This window comes from Pan troglodytes, chromosome 16, assembly GCF_028858775.2.
Source record: "Pan troglodytes isolate AG18354 chromosome 16, NHGRI_mPanTro3-v2.0_pri, whole genome shotgun sequence".
NCBI classification, from domain to species: domain Eukaryota; kingdom Metazoa; phylum Chordata; class Mammalia; order Primates; family Hominidae; genus Pan; species Pan troglodytes.
The window spans coordinates 61,431,654-61,451,246 of NC_072414.2; the positions used below are offsets into that span (position 1 = coordinate 61,431,654).

Below are 19,593 nucleotides of genomic sequence, written 5' to 3' on the forward strand. Positions count from 1 at the left end.
GCATTTTGTACTGTGCAAATGTTCATTAAGACTTAGCTTGTTGATATGAATCTATTTAAAGAACATTGTAAACCAGTTATAACCCATTTTAAGTTATTGGCTTTGTGATCTTTTTAGGAAAAAGAACAAATCACTATAAGTCAGTTGTCCTTGGTAGATCTTGCTGGAAGTGAAAGAACTAACCGGACCAGAGCAGAAGGGAACAGATTACGTGAAGCTGGTGAGTAAAGCATGGTATTTATTTATTGCTACAACTTTCAGAAACTTGAAATGCCAGTTTATTATCTACTTATCAATGGGTGGTTCTTTGTTTTTTAATTTTTATTTTATTGAGACGGTCTTACTCTGTTACCCAGGATGGAATGCAGTGGTGTGATCATGGCTCATTGCAGCCTCAAACTCCTGGGCTCAATTGATTCTCCCATTGTAGCCTTCTGAGTAGATGGGACTACAGGTATGCACCACCATACCTGTCTAATTTTAAAAAATTTTTTGTAGAGGTGGGGTCTCCTTATGTTGCCCAGGCTGGTCTCAAATTCCTGGGCTCTAGTAATCTCTCACCTTGGCCGCCCCAAAGTCTTGGGATTACAGGAATGAGCCACTGTAACCGGCCTCGATGGGTGGTTTAAGCACAATTGTCCTCCATTAGATAATTTAGAGGCTAAGTTTATAGATAGGCTGGTTTGGTATCAATCTATTACAATACACTGATTTCTTTAAGAATGAGGAAAGTTGTATTCAAGTAGTCTGGGTGCGGTGGCTCACACCTGTAATCCTGGCAATTTGGGAGGCCAAGGCATGTGGATCACTTGAGCCCAGGAGTTCAAGACCAGCCTTGGCAACATGATGAAACCCCATCTCTACAAAAAATACAAAAAATTAGCTGGGCGTGGTACGTCTATAGTTCCAAGCTACTTGGAGGCTGAGGTGGGAGAATTGCTTGAGCCCTGGAGGTCAAGACTGCAGCGATCCCTGATCTCACCACTGTACTCCAGCCTGGGCAACAGAGAACCTGTCTCAAAAACAACAACAACAACAAAAAAGGACTCTATTTTTAGTGTTGTAGGTCAGAATTGGGTCCTTGAAATGTTATTTCAATACTTATTAGTGGTAAAAATTGGCTTCTAGAGATGAGAAAATTCTGAACACAAGCCAATTGAAGGCTTTAAATATATATATAGCCAATCTGTATATGTGTTTTTTAAAATTCATGCATGTTATGTCCTGTTACCTTTTTGTAGTTTTTTAAAAATTAATATATCATAGTTGTACATACTTTTTGGGTATATGTTATATTTTGATAGATGTATGCAGTGTGATCAATCAGTGTAATTGGGTTTTCTGTCACCTTGCATGTTGTGTTTTATGTTAATAAACATGTATTGAGTACCTACTATGTGCCAGGAATTAAACACAAATTAATTCCTATTAATTCTCTCTGCTGGAGCGAGCCCATCCTAATAGAGGAGATCAGTAGATAAACTAGATTGTTCGAGTAGAGTATGATGGGAGTGCAGGGTAGGCCTGCCTAAACCAATCTGGGAGTGGGAAGGTGAAAAATTGAGTAGGAGTGAGCTGTATGAAGAAGGATAGGATTAAAGGCAATGTTCCTGTCCCAGGAGGCAGTTGCTTGGTCCTGAGACACTATGGCAGAGTCAAAGTAGCTGAAGTAGAGGATGTAAGTTGGTGAACTATGAGAACTGAGGCAGGAGAGCAAGGCAAGGTCATGAAGACCCCTGTCTGTCATATCAAGAAGTTTGAATTTTATCTTGAAGGAATAATGTTAGCTGCCAACTATTAAGGGTCTAGTGTGTATCATAGTATCCACACACTAGATAGGTAGGATTGTATCACACCCATTTTTCAGATGAGGAAATAGGTTTGGGAAGGTTAATTTTCTCAAGGCTGGAGCCAGGTTGGTTGGACTCTCATAGCTTGTGTCTTTATACTATGTCATACAGCCTCCCCTTAAAGAAGTATTAGTCTTTTAGAAAGATCATTTTGCCAGTGTAGAGAAATAATTTACCAGGAGCGAGCCTAAATATATGAAAGAGCAGTTAGGAGCCTTTTGCCCCAATTCAGGTAAGCAATTGTGTGACCTGGAGGCAAAGGTCAGACAACACTGAGAGCTAGTTAGGATGTGGAGAATAAGGAGGTGTTTGATTGAGGAGAAGCAGTTTTAGGAGCAGGTATAGGCAGGTAATGAGTTGTATTTGAAATGTTCAATTTATGCAAGTGAAAGTGCCTTGTAATTGGATGCAGAGGTACATGGATTTGGAAGGAGAGAGATTTTGACTTGAGGTTTATAGGTTTAGGCTTTGCCAATAGAGAAATGATTGGCTGGATGCAGTGGCTCACGCCTGTAATCCCAGCACTTTGGGAGGCCAAGGCGGGCGGATCACGAGGTCAGGGGATCGAGACCATCCTGGCTAACAGGGTGAAACCCCATCTCTACTAAAAATACAAAAAAATTAGCTGGGCGTGGTGGTGGGCGCCTGTAGTCCCAGCTACTCGGGAGCCTGAGGCAGGAGAATGGCGTGAACCCGTGAAGCAGAGCTTGCAGTGAGCCGAGATCGCGCCATTGCACTCCAGCCTGGGCGACAGAGCGAGACTCCGTCTCAAAAAAAAAAAAAGAAATGATTGAAGCAATTGGGTGAGATAAGATAATTCATAGCGAATGGAGAGGAACAAGCTGAGAGCAGAAGCTTGAGGAAAAGCAAGCCCTTGATTATTAGCTTGGGATGGACAGAGAAGGGTGATAGCTAAAAGGGATTTGAGGGATTATGAAATGATGAAAAAATACACACATTATATATGTACATTAGAAGATAGTAAAGACTTGAGTTTATTCATATGCTGAAGAGATGATGTTTAAGTCCAGTGGTGAGAAATGGGGCCTTTAGAGCTGCCTCTACCCTGGCCCAAAGGACTCTTGCAATTTGTCTGAATCATTTGAATTTCATGAGAGTGGACTGTGTGTGTGCTGTCTGTCAATGTCTACCCAGTGCAGCTTACCTACTAGGTGTTCATAATAAAGTGGTGATTATTGGCGGAGCAAGATCCCGGAAGAGGCAGGAAAATCTGAATCTAGATCCAAGAGGAAGGATTAACTTTGATGGGACAAGAGCTGGTTTGGGAAGAAAGTAAAAACTTGAAGTTTTGGATGCTTTGGGGAAAAGCTAGAAAGGACTGTTAGTGTTAATATAGAGTTAGGGAGTGAGAGTAGAAAAGGAGATTGTAGTTGGGGCATATGGCAGAGGTTCCAGGTTTTTAGAAGTGGTACACTTCTGAGGGATAGGGTTTGGGCTGTCAGCTGTAATGGAATAGAGATAAAGATTTACTGGAGTTGGGACATTGGGACCCTGTGACTACAGCATATGAGAATGATTGTTGTTCTCATGGACACCGAAATAAACCAGGGACTGGCATGTAGGAGGAATATTTCAAGGCAATAAGGAGGAACTAGGAAAATGTTGCTAGCCTCTCCCTCTGTTTACCATACTTGTAGAATGTCAGCCTTTAGAAAACAAGTAGCTTTTTTTTTTTTTACTCCAAAAGGCTACAGGGCTTCAGCAAGAGATAAATGGTTAGGTTGCAGGGCTGTGTGCCATGGATGTAGGGTGAAGCCTATGGACCCTTCCTGGTATAATATTTCTGAAGGTATAACACAGAGAGGATTACAGAGGAAACCAATTGCATTGAAATGTGTTTTAAAAGTATTCTTAAGTTTGTCATACAGTAATTATGTGCTTCTTTATTAATACCTTAAAGACACAGCAGCAGGTCTGATTAAATAAATGCAGTGTAATGATGAACATAAATATCTTGATGAGCAACAAACTGTAACATGCTATAAAAATATCTGTGATTTGTATTGATACCAATTACAGGTACTACTAATGCTGTGGTTTTTGGCCTGCATTCATAATTGAAGGAACTAGTGAATTCCAGTTGGTTTGGTAAAAAATAAATAATGTAATTTATTTTCCATCTAAGTATGCAGACACCCCATAATGTTCCCCCGGACAATATAGACCTCAGGTTAAGAACGCCTGACCACTAGGGAAAGCTATCAATGGATTATTTTGTGAGAGATTTGAAGATGCAGGGAAATCTGTTAATAACATGAGTTCCTGAGAGCACAGTGGAAGAAGAAAGAACATTAGGAGTTTGGGTCAAGGAACATAAATCATGAATCATGGAATATTACAGAGGTACAGATGAGTTCTGTATTTTGGGAGGTGTATCCAAGATCCTCCAAGGAGGCCAAGGGCGAAAGCATAATCGAGTTAGCTGACTTCAATCAAGGTTTCAAAATGAACTCATTCTTATGGGGTCTAATCAGATGAGAGCTGCATTCTTGAAAGCTTGATTAGACTGTTAGACTTGCCTTGGCTCAGAAATCCAAATAAGAGTGGTCAGAAGTAACAAGTATGCCACCTAAGAAATCCTTGCTGAGATGTAGAGGGGACAGAGTTAGCTGATTCTGAAGACACTTGACTGTTAGAAACAACAGGAGAGCCCCTCTAGATGCAGCAAGAGCTTCAGACTCTTGCATGCTTCTTATGAGAATCTAATGCCTGATTATCTGAGCTGGAATGATTTCATCCCAAACCACACCCCTCAAGCCTCAACGCATCTGTGTAAAAATTGTCTTCCATGAAACTGGTCCCTGATGCCAGAAAGTTTGGGGATCTGCTGCCTTAGAGAATATATTTTATTTATTTATTTTTTATTTTATTTTATTATTTTTATTTTTTAGCCACATAAAAGGTAGCAGCACACTTATTTGGAAACCAATAATTTCAAAATCATCTCCTGAACTCAGAATCGATGGGTCAGGGTAGACACCCTAAGTAAACAGGTGAAATCTTCATTAATTGTTCACTTATTAAGCAAAAATTTAAATTAATTGATGATGTACGCAGTGTTTTTCCACATTTCCCTGATAAGAATCATTTGGAGTACTCTGTAAACACAGCTTCGCTGGAGATTAATCCCATCAAATTGATTTAGTGGCTCTGGGATGGGCCACAGTAGTTTGGAAATTTTTATTTTTACAAATGCTTCCTGATGATGACCAAATCCAAGGAAATTTGGGAAACACTGATCTGGAACATAACTTTCAGTTTTCCCTGCAGTTTTTAAGTCTTGAACGACTGATCATCCTAGAGATAACCCACTGAAAAGTCTTCTCCAATCCAGTTTTATGAAAGAAAACTCTAGAACATTTGGTTTGATAAAATTTTTCCGAAGCACCAGAAGTACTTTACTTTGGCTTTTTAAATTTCTGGCCCATCCCTTCTAGTTCATGTTTTCTTGAAGAATCCATCTTCTTTGAGTTGAGCCACAGCAATCTAATCATTTTTTTAAATAATTGGTTTCTTATTAAAGGATTGCGACATTTAATAGCCGTTGCTTGCTTTTGTCTTTCTCCCTTCTCCCTGAAACTTGTTAAGAGATGACTCAATATTCTGGCCTTTCCACCTTCAATCTCATACTGACCACGCCGTGTATGCCAGCCTGGATCTCATCGTTTTCTTTAACTGGTTCAACTCCCTTTGTTGTCCTGGTCAAGATAACATCTCCTTCTTCCAAGGTCATGATCTTAGAAACATAGTTGATGATGTAGGGGATGGAAAAAGTCATGGAGGATGTCTCACCCTCCTGTCTTGAGTTCGCCGTTGACCTTGAGCCAGAGCCTCAGATTGGGAGGATCAGGGATCTTCTCCTTGGGCACGAACGCGCTGACTGGGCAGGAGGCCATAAAGCTCTTGGCCAGAGTCCAAGGCAGCCCCTTCTTCTTGCACTCATCCTTCACGTCCCTGGCAGTAATGTCCAGGCACAGGGCATAGCTGCTCATGTAGTCCATAGCTGCGCGGCCATGCTTGCCCATCACCATGCCCAGCTCCAGCTCGTGGTGCAGGTTGCAGCTGTACGCGGGCATGAGGATGGGCGAGCCCTCAGGTGTGTAGGCCGTGGACAGCTTCAGGAACAGCACAGACTCGCTCAACACCGCGTTGGCATCTCCCTGGTGTGGTCCCCATAGTTCCTCCCCACACAGACGATATTCTTCTCCCACCCCCAGAAGCGGGACAGTGGCCTGGGGGTCGCCATGATTCCTGTCAATTGCCTAGAGAATATATTTTAATATGAGGATATTAAACATCTCTATATAAGATATTCCTTCAGAGAATTTAGGATTTGGAAGAAACCTTATAGTCATTAACTGTAATGTTGCATTTTGTGGAAAATCCTGTTGGTAGAATCCCTGAAGGATGGCTGTTTAACCTTCCCAGAAATACTGCTATTGAAAGAGAGCCTGGACCATGCATAGACAGCTCTTTATATTGAGCCACAAAAATTTGTTATTTATAATTTCTATCTAGTAGTTGTTTGAAGTTGAGATTTTATAGGCAAACAGAACACACTTTAGCTACTATACTGTTGTTCTGAAATGGCGTCTATGTATTTTTTTCTGTCAGGTAATATTAATCAGTCACTAATGACGCTAAGAACATGTATGGATGTCCTAAGAGAGAACCAAATGTATGGAACTAACAAGGTAAGCAGCAGCCTTCTCTGTTGTTTTGTATAGTTTCATTTGTGTGCATTTTTTTTGCGTAACACATTTGGATATGAATGTCTTTGTAGATGGTTCCATATCGAGATTCAAAGTTAACCCATCTGTTCAAGAACTACTTTGATGGGGAAGGAAAAGTGCGGATGATCGTGTGTGTGAACCCCAAGGCTGAAGATTATGAAGAAAACTTGGTAATTTTAATGTATTTGTCCTATAAAGTCTTGAGTTTTTGTCGGGAAAACAGTTATTTGGATGAGCAGAATGACATTTTGAATATTTTAAAAATGGATAGAGAACCATTGATTGTAGAAGTAAACTAGGCTTGGTGTGGTGGCTTATGCTTATAATCCCAACATGTTGGGAAGCTGAGGTGGGACGATCAATTGGGCCCACCTGGGAGGTCGAAGCTGCAGTGAGTCGTGTTCATGCCACTGCACTCCAGCCTGGTGACAGACTGTCTCAAATAAATAAAAATAAGCAATCTTTACTTCATTTAGTAATTTCTGGGACTTGGATATCCTTATTTTTTTTTAAACTCCATTTGTTTTGTGTTTTAGCAAGTCATGAGATTTGCGGAAGTGACTCAAGAAGTTGAAGTAGCAAGACCTGTAGACAAGGCAATATGTGGTTTAACGCCTGGGAGGAGATACAGAAACCAGCCTCGAGGTCCAGTTGGAAATGGTATGATTTGGTGTTGTATCATTTGTCCACTCATTGGTCTGTCTGTTTCTCTCTTTTTTAAAAAAAATTATTTCATTTAAGAGAAATGTTTACATACCTTCTGAAGAACCAAGCACATAATAATTTGAACAAAATTTAAATGAGCTTATTTTGCTGCATACTATGATTCTTAGGTAAATAAACTTATGTCAGCTCAAGAAATTGCAATGGTTAGTTGCACTGGGGCTGTATGCAGTGTTAAACTTGTTTAAATAAGCTCTTTCTCTCCTATGTAACTTTTTGTAATTTTCTATAATTCAATACAGAACCATTGGTTACTGACGTGGTTTTGCAGAGTTTTCCACCTTTGCCATCATGCGAAATTTTGGATATCAACGATGAGCAGACACTTCCAAGGCTGATTGAAGCCTTAGAGAAACGACATCACCTACGACAAATGATGATTGATGAGTTTAACAAACAATGTAAGGGCAAAACTATTTGCAATAATTTTATTTAATTAATTTTTTTTTTTTTTGAGACATAGTTTCACTCCGTTCCCCAGGGTGGAGTGCAGTGGCACAATCTCGGTTCACTGCAACCTCCGCCTCCTGGGTTCAAGCGATTCTCCTGCCTCAGTCTCCCGAGTAGCTGGGACTACAGGCACATGCCACCACGCCTGGCTAATTTTTGTACTGTTAGTAGAGACGGGGTTTCGCCATGTAGGCCAGGCTGGTCTCAAACTCCTGACCTCAAGTGATCCGCCTGCCTCGGCCTCCTAAAGTGCTGGGATTACAGGCATGAGCCACCACTCCCAGCCAATTTGCAATAATTGTAACTTCTGAAATTGAAAGTATTTTCAATGAATCTGAGTTATATGGTAGATTGCATATTTAAGGAAGTTAAAGAAAATTGTGTCTTTAGAACTTTGAAGCACTCAAGGCATTGTTTGATTAGTATGACAAGGCATTTTTCCACAGCTCTTTTTTGTATTCTAAGGAAGTCAAAAAGAAAAAAGTGAGCGCGTGTTCTTTCTTTTGTTTTTTACAGTGATGGAGACACAAAGAAATATTTTTTAGTTTCCCCTGTCTACATAGTGGGGATTGTAATTGTTTCTACCTCAGGATATGTTGTGAAGATAAATAAGATAAAGTATGAAAATCCTGTAGAACAGTAAATTCTGGTACATAGTGAATGTATCTCAGTGAATGAATGTATCTACTTTTTTTTTTTTTTTTTTTTTTGAGACTGAGTCTCGCTCTGTTGCCCAAGTTGGAGTGCAATGGCGCAATCTCGGCTCACTGCAACCTCCGCCTCCTGGGTTCAAGCGATTTTCCTGCCTCAGCCTCCTGAGTAGCTGGGATTATAGGTGCACACCACCACGCCCTGCTAATTTTTGTATTTTTAGTAGAGACGGGGTTTCACCATGTTGGTCAGGCTGGTCTCAAACTCCTGACATCGTGATCCACCCACCTTGGCCTCCCAACATGCTGGGATTACAGACGTGAGCCACCATGCCTGGCTCTACTATTTTTATTATCATTATTCATTTGAATCTTTACCAAAAAGTTGTGAGATAAAGTGGTATTTAAATTTCCATACTGAAATGAAATTTGCCCAGAAATATTAATTAACTTGCCTAAGTCATAACTAGTAAGTGATGTTCCAAGGATTTCAGCTCAGGTTTAATTAATCCCAAATAGTAGTGTTGTTTCTATTTTTGTGTGTGTTGTTGTGAAGCAAAGTACCTGTAAGGATTGGGAAGAGAATGCTATAGTGCACAGTGAAAGACTTGAGTATTTTTTCAGCATTTAACAGAAAGCTTCTGTGAATATCTTGTCAATTTGAGACTGAAGCTCCTGATTTCCCTCTAAACTTGTTTTCTCATTATAGACTGATTCTCACAGAGATTTGCTGAATAACTACATTTTATCTAGTGTCTGCTAGCAAAAGTTGATATCATTGTTTGTTTTAGAACTGGTGTAAAACTTGACCTGTATGTTTTTGTTTCAGCTAATGCTTTTAAAGCTTTGTTACAAGAATTTGACAATGCTGTTTTAAGTAAAGAAAACCACATGCAAGGGAAACTAAATGAAAAGGAGAAGATGATCTCAGGACAGAAATTGGAAATAGAACGACTGGAAAAGAAAAACAAAACTTTAGAATATAAGGTTTGTTTTGACATTATTATGATAGATGTATGTGCTGGTGTTTTAGCACTGTTCTCTGAGGGAGATATTGTGCTCCAACGGCCTGTAAATGCTGCTTATTAAGAGTTCTCGGTTGAGTGCGGTGGCTCATGCAGGTAATCCCAACACTTTGGGAGGCTGAGGTGGCCAGATCATCTGAGGTCAGGAGTTCAAGAACGAGCCTGGCCAACATGGCAAAAGCCCATCTCTACTAAAAAAGTACAAAAGTTAGCTGGGCGTGGTGGCGAGTGCCTGTAATCCCAGCTACTCAGGAGGTTGAGGCAGGAGAATCGCTTGAACCGGGGAGGTGGAGGTTGCAGTGAGCCGAGATTGAGCCACTGCACTCCAGCCTGGGCGACAAGAGCAAGACTCTGTCTCAAAAAAAAAAAGAGTTCTCAGGCTGAGTGCGGGGGCTCATGCCTGTAGTCTCAGCACGTTGGGAGGCCAAGGCAGGGAGATCACTTGAGCCCAGGAGTTCCAGACCAGACCGGGCAACTTGGCGAAACCCCATATCTACAAAAAAAATTAGCCAGGCATGGTGGTGCATGTCTGTAGTCCCAGCTACTCGGAAGGCTGAGATGGGAGAACAGCTTGAGCCTGGGAGGTTGAGGCTGCAGTGAGCTGGGATTGCACGACTGCACTCCAGCCTAGGTGACACAGCGAGAGCCTGTCTCAAAAAAAAAAAAAAAAAGTTCTCAATCGGTTGTTGACTAATCCTCATCCCATGCTAAGGAGGAAATGTGAGTGAAATGAAGAATCATATGTTCTTTAATTTTATGAGAGTTTTAACAGTTGAAAAGGATGTTCTCTGACCCAAACAAGGGAGCTTTCTAGAGCTTAGCTTTGGTTGTAGCTTGCTTTTCAATTTATTAGAAATATTTCCTTAGTATGCTTTTTTTTTAATGAGATAAATGATTAAATGAAATGGTATAAAAGTGCCAGCATCGGGCCTTGGACGTAACAGATACTCAGTAAAGCTTAATTGGATCTGTATTTGGTTTACAAATCAGATTGTAAAAGTATAAACTCAGGATTAATCTCTTACAATGGGGTAGAAGGAAATACCGTTTTGTTGGGAAGCATTGCAGCACTGTGTAATGTATGTCTGTTCTCTCATTTACAGAGGGTCATTTAGAGGTTTGGTGGGGGTACACATTCATAAGAGAAGTTAGTCTCAACCAATATAGTTTTTTTAAATTCTGAAAATAGCCTAAAAACTAAATTTTAGCCCTTAATTTTAGGAGAAAGTAATTTTCACATGAAGTTAGTTGTAAATGTCTTTGGGTGAGGAGCTTGTTTAACATGTTTTCATTTCTGAGAATGGGGGTGGGAATTCAGATGAAATGTTAGAGAAAAAAGTGCTTTCTCCATGATTTTTCTTTCCACAAATATGCTTGCATAAGCAAATTAAGGAAGACTATTTTATAGCGACATGAAATGTTTATATACCAAATATTGAACATAGTGGTCTACCTTCCTAGATTGAGATTTTAGAGAAAACAACTACTATCTATGAGGAAGATAAACGCAATTTGCAACAGGAACTTGAAACTCAGAACCAGAAACTTCAGCGACAGTTTTCTGACAAACGCAGATTAGAAGCCAGGTTGCAAGGCATGGTGACAGAAACGAAAATAAAGTGGGAGAAAGAATGTGTAAGTATCGTTTGGGTAGTGCTTGTCTCAGAGTCGGTTGATTTATTTTACATTGTAGTTAGGTTCAATATTTTGAATTATTGTATTTGCGGTAGGGTTTTGGTGGTGGTTGTTAACTCTCAGGAAGAATTGGAGAACTGTCATTTTTAGGAAATAAAGAGATTGGGTAATCTGGTGTACTCGTTTGCTGTGATGGAATGATAATATACATTGCCACTGATAATCTGTAGGAGCGTAGAGTGGCAGCCAAACAGCTGGAGATGCAGAATAAACTCTGGGTTAAAGATGAAAAGCTGAAACAACTGAAGGCTATTGTTACCGAACCTAAAACTGAGAAGCCAGAGAGACCCTCTCGGGAGCGAGATCGAGAAAAAGTTACTCAAAGATCTGTTTCTCCATCACCTGTGCCTGTAAGTTATTTGTAATTGTGTAGTAACTTTGTACTAGAGAAATTTTGTTCAGATTAGATGACTATTTCTATGAGGATTTTTACATTTTATAATACTTACATTTCTGAAATTTCTCTTTAAAAATATTTTAAAATTTAGAATAAACACAAATTTAGCACAAAAAAATAGAACAAATAATTATTTGTAATGTTAAGTCTTCATGTGCTAACGTTATAGAGAAGTAATGAATTGTTTCTCTCAGTTTTTCAGTCTTGCTCATTAATTTTTCTCCAATTTTTCTAGCTTTCTAGTAACTATATTGCTCAGATTTCCAACGGCCAGCAACTCATGAGCCAGCCACAGCTACATAGGCGCTCTAACTCTTGCAGCAGCATTTCTGTAGCTTCCTGTATTTCGGAATGGGAGCAGAAAATTCCTACGTACAACACACCTCTCAAAGTCACATCTATTGCAAGGCGTAGGCAGCAGGAGCCAGGACAAAGCAAAACTTGTATCGTGTCAGACAGAAGGCGAGGGATGTACTGGACTGAAGGCAGGGAGGTGGTTCCTACATTCAGAAATGAGATAGAAATAGAAGAGGATCATTGCGGCAGGGTTAGTGCCAGTATTATTTTAACGCATTGTAGCAATAGATTTTATCTTCTTTGTTTTTTGTAACTTGTGTCTGAAAGTTCATTGGAAAAATGGTTGGGCTATAGTATAAAGAAGGTCTAATTTCTCAGTTAATTTGAAAGATTGACACACGGAAATTGAGGCCTGGCTCTTCATCTGAAAAAGCCTAAACACATCTGGCAGCGGAAGTGTGTTCAGTGAACACAGGTCAGTTTGGTGCATCCCAGAGTAGTCTGAGCTTTTCAGCTGCATACGCTAATAAGCTTTGCACAAAATTGGTGAATGTGTCTTAAAGCATACTTTCCATATTTTTCTTTTGGTTCCCCTTCCCCAAATTAGATTTTTTGTACCTCCTTTCATGCCCTAGTTTTAAAAATTGTTTTCCCAAATTTTTATTTTGAAAAATTTCAGACCCAAAGCAAAGTAGAAAGAATAGTATGGTAATGTCTTTCCCTCCTTGCCTAAGTTTACCAATTGTTACTTGATATAGATATGTAAACCTTTTTCCCCTAAGCCTTGTGAAAGGAAATCACAGACTTAGAGACACTTAATCTCTAAGAATAAGGACATTGTACTACCTAGCCACAATCTTTATCACATCCAAGAAAATCAACATTAATTAAGTAATTATCCTCTATTGAGACATTGTGCAGTTGTCCCAAAATTGGATTGGCTTTTCTTTTTTTTTTTTTTTAAAGACAGAGTCTCACTCTGTCACCCAGGATGGAGTGCAGTGGCATGATTATGGCTCACTGCAGCCTCAGTCTTCCTGAGCTGAAGTGATCCTCTCACCTCAGCCTCCCAAGTAGCTGAGATTACGGGCAGGCCACCATGCTAATTTTTTATTTTCAGTAGAGACAAGGTCTCACCATGTTGCCCAGGCTGGTATTGAACTCTTGAACTCCAGCAATCCTCCTGCCTTGGCCTCCAAAGGTGCTGAGATTACAGGCAAGCCACTGCACCAGCCAGCTTTTTTTTCAATCCATGATACTATGAAAGTGTATGCATTGCATATCATGATTATGTCTTTCATCTCTTTTAATATAAAATAGTCTCACCCTGTCCCCCTACTTTATTTTTATGACATTGACTATTTTCATTGAAGAGTTTAGGCCAGTTATTTTAAAATTACTGATTTCCATGCCCAATAAATTGCTTTTAATCTTGAGGCATTTATCTCAATTTACATTTGCCTCATTCAAGGGTATTTAAATAAATTGACTTTCATATTTTTCTTCTTAAAGATTAAGGTAAAGTTTCTTTTGAATCTGAATAAATGGACCAAGTTAATGTTTGCGAATTTTATATTTAGTAAAATCTTCACAAAGCTCTTTTAGAATTTTTCTTCTAAATCTTACAGTAAACATTTACTTTAGATTTTCTTATATAAGTCAGGGTATAGATGAATGTTCATTTATGTGGCCTGAATTCCTGATTATTAAGGGATGGTGATGAATCCCAAGTTATTTACCAGGGAAACAGATGATTCTAAAGTCTCTTAAGTTCTTTACTTTGCAGATTTTTCCTTAAACATTTTTAGACAGCGAATTAGGTAAATGGTCATTCTGACCAACTCTAGTCAGTCATTTTATGAAAGTTTATAGGCTGAAAACTATTCAAGGCTTGCGTATGCCTTGCAAACCGTAATGAGATATCTAATTTGGCTATGAGATATTTAAGGGAATTTACTACAGATTCTTACGTGAAATCAAAATCTCTTTAGAAGTGCAGCAGAAAAGTTACTGTAAGGTTAGTATCTGTGCGTCTAAGTTTGTTGGTCAAAAATTATGTCAGGTGGACTGAATTTATACTTCAGTGAGGAAAAAAATTTAAATATTTGTTTCATAAATGCTAGTAGATTGTATGGATTATCATCTTTCTGAAGCGTGTTTCATCATATGCTTATTGTTAAATGTTTGAAGAAAACCTTTGTTTTTGCTAAATGGTAGATGATAAGGACCAGACTTTCTTTCGTGTTCAACATTAAATAAATCATTGTAGGAATGGAAAGTTCCTGTTTGTCTTGAGGCTCAGCATCTTTAGTGGCAAACTGTATTGCCCATGTCTTAGAGCTGTCACTAGTGCTGCATTTGTTTCTTGTTAACTATATAGCGAAAATGATTCAGTTCCTCAGATGTGCATTTTGAAATTGAGGTCTTCATACTTGACTAGCTTTGACAGATTTGGCCTGTGATAGACTTTTTCCATTTGCTTTCAGTTTTGTTTTTTGGGTTTTTTTTTTTTTTTTTTTTTTTTTGAGATGAGGTCTTGATCTGTTGCCCAGGCTGGAGTGCAGTGGTGTCATCTAGGCTCACTGCAGCCTTGACCTTCCAGGCTCAAGCGATCGTTCTACCTCAGCCTCCTGAGTACCTGGGACCACAGGCATGTGCTATCGCACCTGGCTAATTTTTAAATTTTTTGTAAAGATGGGGTCTTCTTACATTGCCTAAGCTGGTCTCGGGTGATCCTTCTCCCACCTCAGCCTCACAAATGTTGGGATAACAGGTATGAGCCACTGCACCCAGCCCTGCTTTCAGTTTTACAAACAGGAGATGTTCATAAAATTCCAAAGATAATTCATTGCTTCAAACTATAACTATGGCATATATGTGACATATTATTTTCTTAGGCTGAATGTGCTTAATTTAGCATTCCCAGGTTTACATGACATTTGACTGGAAGCAACTTGTTTGTTTTTGAGGCAGGGTCTCATTCTATTGCCCAGGCTGGAGTGCAGTGGTGCGATCTTGGCTCACTGCAATTTCCACCTCCTGGGCTCAAGCAATCCTCCCACCTCAACCTCCTGAGTAGCTGGGACTACAGGCACGTGTCACCAAGCCTAGCTAATATATATATATATATATATATATATATTTTGTTTGTTTGTTTTGTTTTGTTTTTTGTTTTTGTTGAGTCTGGGTTTCACCATGTTGCCTAGGCTGAACTTGAACTTCTGAGTTCAAGTGATTCCTCCACCTCGGCCTTCCAAAGTGCTGATTACAGGCATGTACCACCATGCCTGGCCTAGCAACTAGTCTTTTATTGTATGATAGAGACTGATTTGACACTGTATTATTTATTTGTTTCTTGGAACCTGTATGAAATGTTTGGGGGAAAAATTAGTTGGTATATTGTAGCCATTACTGTATTTGAACTTTTCATGAAGTTCTATTATGAGATTTTAAAATCTTAACTGAAAGCACTCAGAAGTATTTCACATTTCTTTAATCATTTTATTCATATGGTTCTTATTATACCTATGTTCTTAGGATTGTTTTCTGTTTTGTTTAGAAGCCTAGAAAATGTGTAGGGCTTTCATTGATCTTATTGAAGATTTTAACAGAGTTGTGGACATAATAGATTACCTCTCAATAGCAGGGATAAATATTGGTTTTTGATCAAGAATATGAAATGAGTTGTTTGTCCTGAACCACCCCCAAGCAGGAAAGACTTGCAGCATTACCAGAATTTTTTCTTTTATCCTTTATTGAAAGGGAAACTCCCAGATAGAATGTGTAACATACAAGTTGGTGTTAAAGATGTTTGTTGGTTTTGTGTTTAAATGCAAAGATCATGTTTAAATTACTTGAATAAAATATTTAGCTTTGGAAAGGTTTGCTATGATACTGTCATCAACTAATGTAGCCAAACCTGCTGCACTTCTAATAATACCCTTAAATTAATTCTGGGTTATGCTTGTTTCTCAGTTACTCTTTCAACCTGATCAGAACGCACCACCAATTCGTCTCCGACACAGACGATCACGCTCTGCAGGAGACAGATGGGTAGATCATAAGCCCGCCTCTAACATGCAAACTGAAACAGTCATGCAGCCACATGTCCCTCATGCCATCACAGTATCTGTTGCAAATGAAAAGGCACTAGCTAAGTGTGAGAAGTACATGCTGACCCACCAGGAACTAGCCTCCGATGGGGAGATTGAAACTAAACTAATTAAGGTAAAAAACTAATTTTCACAGGAGAAAAAAATATATTTAAAAATTCAACAAAAGTCCATTTGTCCTGCTACTCCTTTGGTGACACACAGGTAGTGTCAACTGGAACATCAGTGGGTATTTGATATAACCTTTTTGTTAGCAGAAAATTAGTCACTGCCTAGGTTTTAAGTCTGCCAAACTGGGACTAAGTATGCTTTAAATAGGTGTAGATTCTTCGGTTTCTTAGAATTCTAGATCCATGATGTACTTTAATTTTTTAATGACTGTATATTTAGTTTTAACCACTACTTAAAGTAATCTAAGCAAAGAATTCCTATTGCTCTCCATCAGTTCAAGATAAAAAAACAAAAACAAAACAAAACGAAACCTATGTTAAAATTTGACCCGTCAAAATTACTCAGTATTGAGCTGCCTAAAGCCGTTTTCCAGAAAGAGACTTGCCTGACTATAGAAGAATTCCCCTTTGATCATAGGGTCAGTGAATAATCAGGAAAGTAAAAGATAAGACCAAAAAAAAAAAAAGCTTTTTATTTCAAGTTCAATTTAGAGTTTTTGTTCTTATTATAATTAGCTACAAATAAGACTATACTGTCATTTGAATATGGGCAACAGGGGGCACTCAGAGAAGAAAGTACCATGCCTTAGAGCGTGTAGAAACTTCCAGCAAATTTCTTGATCCTTAGTGCAGTTTAGTTTTTAAATTACAGATAGAGCAAAAGGAATATTTTTTTCTGCAATTATGAATGTTACTGATTACATTGAATTGGACTTCTTTTATTTGTGAGAGATATGTACTCAAATTTCTAAATTATTTTGATAGTACGTACTCAGCAAGTACCAAGTACCATCTGATTTTGTGGATGGGAATTTCTATAAAATAGAATCATGAGAACAGTTTGAAATATATATGTGTGTTTTTCATTTGGGTGGGTGTATCAATGTGTAACAGTGACCTTTTCTTTTGGCTTTAGGGTGATATTTATAAAACAAGGGGTGGTGGACAATCTGTTCAGTTTACTGATATTGAGACTTTAAAGCAAGAATCACCAAATGGGTAAGTAACCATCAAAAATCTCTGTATAAAAGTTGGTCATTTTCTTAGCTGCTCATTTTGGAGGAACAGAATAGCCTGTGAAATGTATCATTAATTCTCCAAAGGGATGTAGATAGTATTCCCCTACTTCTAATATTTTTCCTCTTCTTAGATGGAAAAATAATTGTTGCATCATGTTTCCCCTTTTTCAGTAGTCGAAAACGAAGATCTTCCACAGTAGCACCTGCCCAACCAGATGGTGCAGAGTCTGAATGGACCGATGTAGAAACAAGGGTAGGGGAAAAATTAAATATTTGTCTGCCTACTAAAATTAGGTTTGTCATGTTTTAAACCCCACAGCTCTAGATTTTTATGCTCTTTGAAAATGCTGAGGTATAATCTCACATTGCCAGTGCACCATGTAGGCCTATTCCTAGAATAACAAGAATCCACCTCATCAGGAATTCCCTTGCAAGTGTTATTCCTGAGGAGAAGCTCTTGGAAAGAACATGGGAAGGTAGGGGTCAGGAGGCTAAGCTATGGCCTTAGCCACCAACTCTCTTTGCAAACTTATCTAAAATGAGATAAGTTACCTGGATGACCTAAAGACCTTTCTGGCTCACAACATTTGTGGCCTGTGCCAGAAATAAATTACGAGTGACTGGTGTTTTAACGTAAGAGTCTTTGCTGAACTAGAAAGCAATATTGCATTTCACCTAGGTGTGGAGCCTGCTAAATAACTGTGTTTTATAGACTATTGAGAGGAGCTGATCTTTTTCCTCTTGTCATTTTCCTCTCAGTGTTCTGTGGCTGTGGAGATGAGAGCAGGATCCCAGCTGGGACCTGGATATCAGCATCACGCACAACCCAAGTGAGTACTGACTGTAATTGGGGTCTTGCTGTGTGCTTTTTTCCTCCTCTGGTCTTTACATTATCACTCCTTCTACCAGCCATCCACTTATTCTTCAGAACAAATATATGGTTTTGGTTTTCCCCTTGGACTATCTGGGCCTCCATGGGCAGACTGCAGTAGGCAGCTGGAATGCTGAGAGCCTCAGAAGGCTGGATAAGAGCAATCAGAGCTGCAAGGCAGGTGGTGGTGGAAGATTGGTGGCTCATGTTCATATTCTGCCAACGCTCATAAAGCTTTCTGAGGCTGAACTGAGAGTACCTCTAAGGAGGGAAGGCTAAAGGCTTAAGTTGGGGACTAGACAGCTTTGTGTAAATCATTGTTTCCTGACTTGCTTCGTGGTCTTGGTGTAGCAATAGGTGTTCACTAAAATAAATAACACTGAATGAAAGAATTTATAGTAGGGAAGGAATCATACCTTTTCTTCTTCTGTTAAACTTATACTCAGGAGTCTGACCCAGTCTTTTTCCATATTTTAATAAAATCCCTTCTTTACAAATACATACATATATGTATATCACATGTTATATACATATATGTATATAAAATGTTACATGTATATAACATTTTAAACATTTACATACCTTACTGAGCAATTTAGAAAATTGTTGCAGCAGGATAAAGATGGGAAATCCTTTCTAAATTTAATACTAAGATAAGCATATTTTATAAAAGTTGTTTGCTTTCTCAGAGGGACTTGAATTATCTCATCATAAAACAGCAGTTCTCAAAGGCCTCCTAAAGATTGATTTGCTATGAATGTGTTACTAATTGCAAAGTTCAACTCTAAGTGCTGGTTGTTATGTTTTAGGCGCAAAAAGCCATGAACTGACAGTCCCAGTACTGAAAGAACATTTTCATTTGTGTGGATGATTTCTCGAAAGCCATACCAGAAGCAGTCTTCCAGGTCATCTTGTAGAACTCCAGCTTTGTTGAAAATCACGGACCTCAGCTACATCATACACTGACCCAGAGCAAAGCTTTCCCTATGGTTCCAAAGACAACTAGTATTCAACAAACCTTGTATAGTATATGTTTTGCCATATTTAATATTAATAGCAGAGGAAGACTCCTTTTTTCATCGCTGTATGAATTTTTTATAATGTTTTTTTAAAATATATTTCATGTATACTTATAAACTAATTCACACAAGTGTTTGTCTTAGATGATTAAGGAAGAATATATCTAGATCATGTCTGATTTTTTATTGTGACTTTTCCAGCCCTGGTCTGAATTTCTTAAGGTTTTATAAACAAATGCTGCTATTTATTAGCTGCAAGAATGCACTTTAGAACTATTTGACAATTCAGACTTTCAAAATAAAGATGTAAATGACTGGCCAATAATAACCATTTTAGGAAGGTGTTTTGAATTCTGTATGTATATATTCACTTTCTGACATTTAGATATGCCAAAAGAATTAAAATCAAAAGCACTAAGAAATACATAGTTGTGTGATGGCCGTTCATTCAACACGTCCTCCCAGCACCTGGCACAGTGCCCTGCATTTACCTGGCACTCATTGTTTGCAGGATGAATTAAAAGAAAGCTCTAAAAAATACAAGATAATATGATGTTAAAC

At 38.7% G+C, this 19,593-nt stretch overlaps 1 protein-coding gene and 1 pseudogene across 11 annotated transcripts in view; one reads left to right on the forward strand and one right to left on the reverse strand.

Annotated features, from left to right (window-relative positions):
- The window catches only part of KIF23 (kinesin family member 23), a 34,225-nt gene extending 14,771 nt beyond the window's left edge, over positions 1-19,454 (forward strand). For 2 of the 11 annotated variants that reach the window (XM_001174899.8, XM_009429439.5), the window contains 14 exons: positions 118-220; positions 6,486-6,565; positions 6,655-6,774; positions 7,141-7,264; positions 7,570-7,728; positions 9,257-9,414; positions 10,914-11,087; positions 11,318-11,497; positions 11,780-12,091; positions 15,817-16,068; positions 17,040-17,122; positions 17,314-17,395; positions 17,902-17,972; positions 18,823-19,454. In XM_001174899.8, the coding sequence (XP_001174899.5) occupies positions 118-220; positions 6,486-6,565; positions 6,655-6,774; positions 7,141-7,264; positions 7,570-7,728; positions 9,257-9,414; positions 10,914-11,087; positions 11,318-11,497; positions 11,780-12,091; positions 15,817-16,068; positions 17,040-17,122; positions 17,314-17,395; positions 17,902-17,972; positions 18,823-18,838 (1,914 nt within the window). In that variant the 3' untranslated portion in view covers positions 18,839-19,454. The remainder of the gene's footprint in view (positions 1-117; positions 221-6,485; positions 6,566-6,654; positions 6,775-7,140; positions 7,265-7,569; positions 7,729-9,256; positions 9,415-10,913; positions 11,088-11,317; positions 11,498-11,779; positions 12,092-15,816; positions 16,069-17,039; positions 17,123-17,313; positions 17,396-17,901; positions 17,973-18,822) is intronic. The other 9 variants (XM_054667023.2, XM_009429440.5, XM_016928435.4 and 6 more) reach the window with 5 other exon arrangements.
- LOC129137142 (acylpyruvase FAHD1, mitochondrial-like) lies at positions 5,467-6,139 on the reverse strand (annotated as a pseudogene).
- Positions 19,455-19,593: the final 139 nt, after the last annotated feature.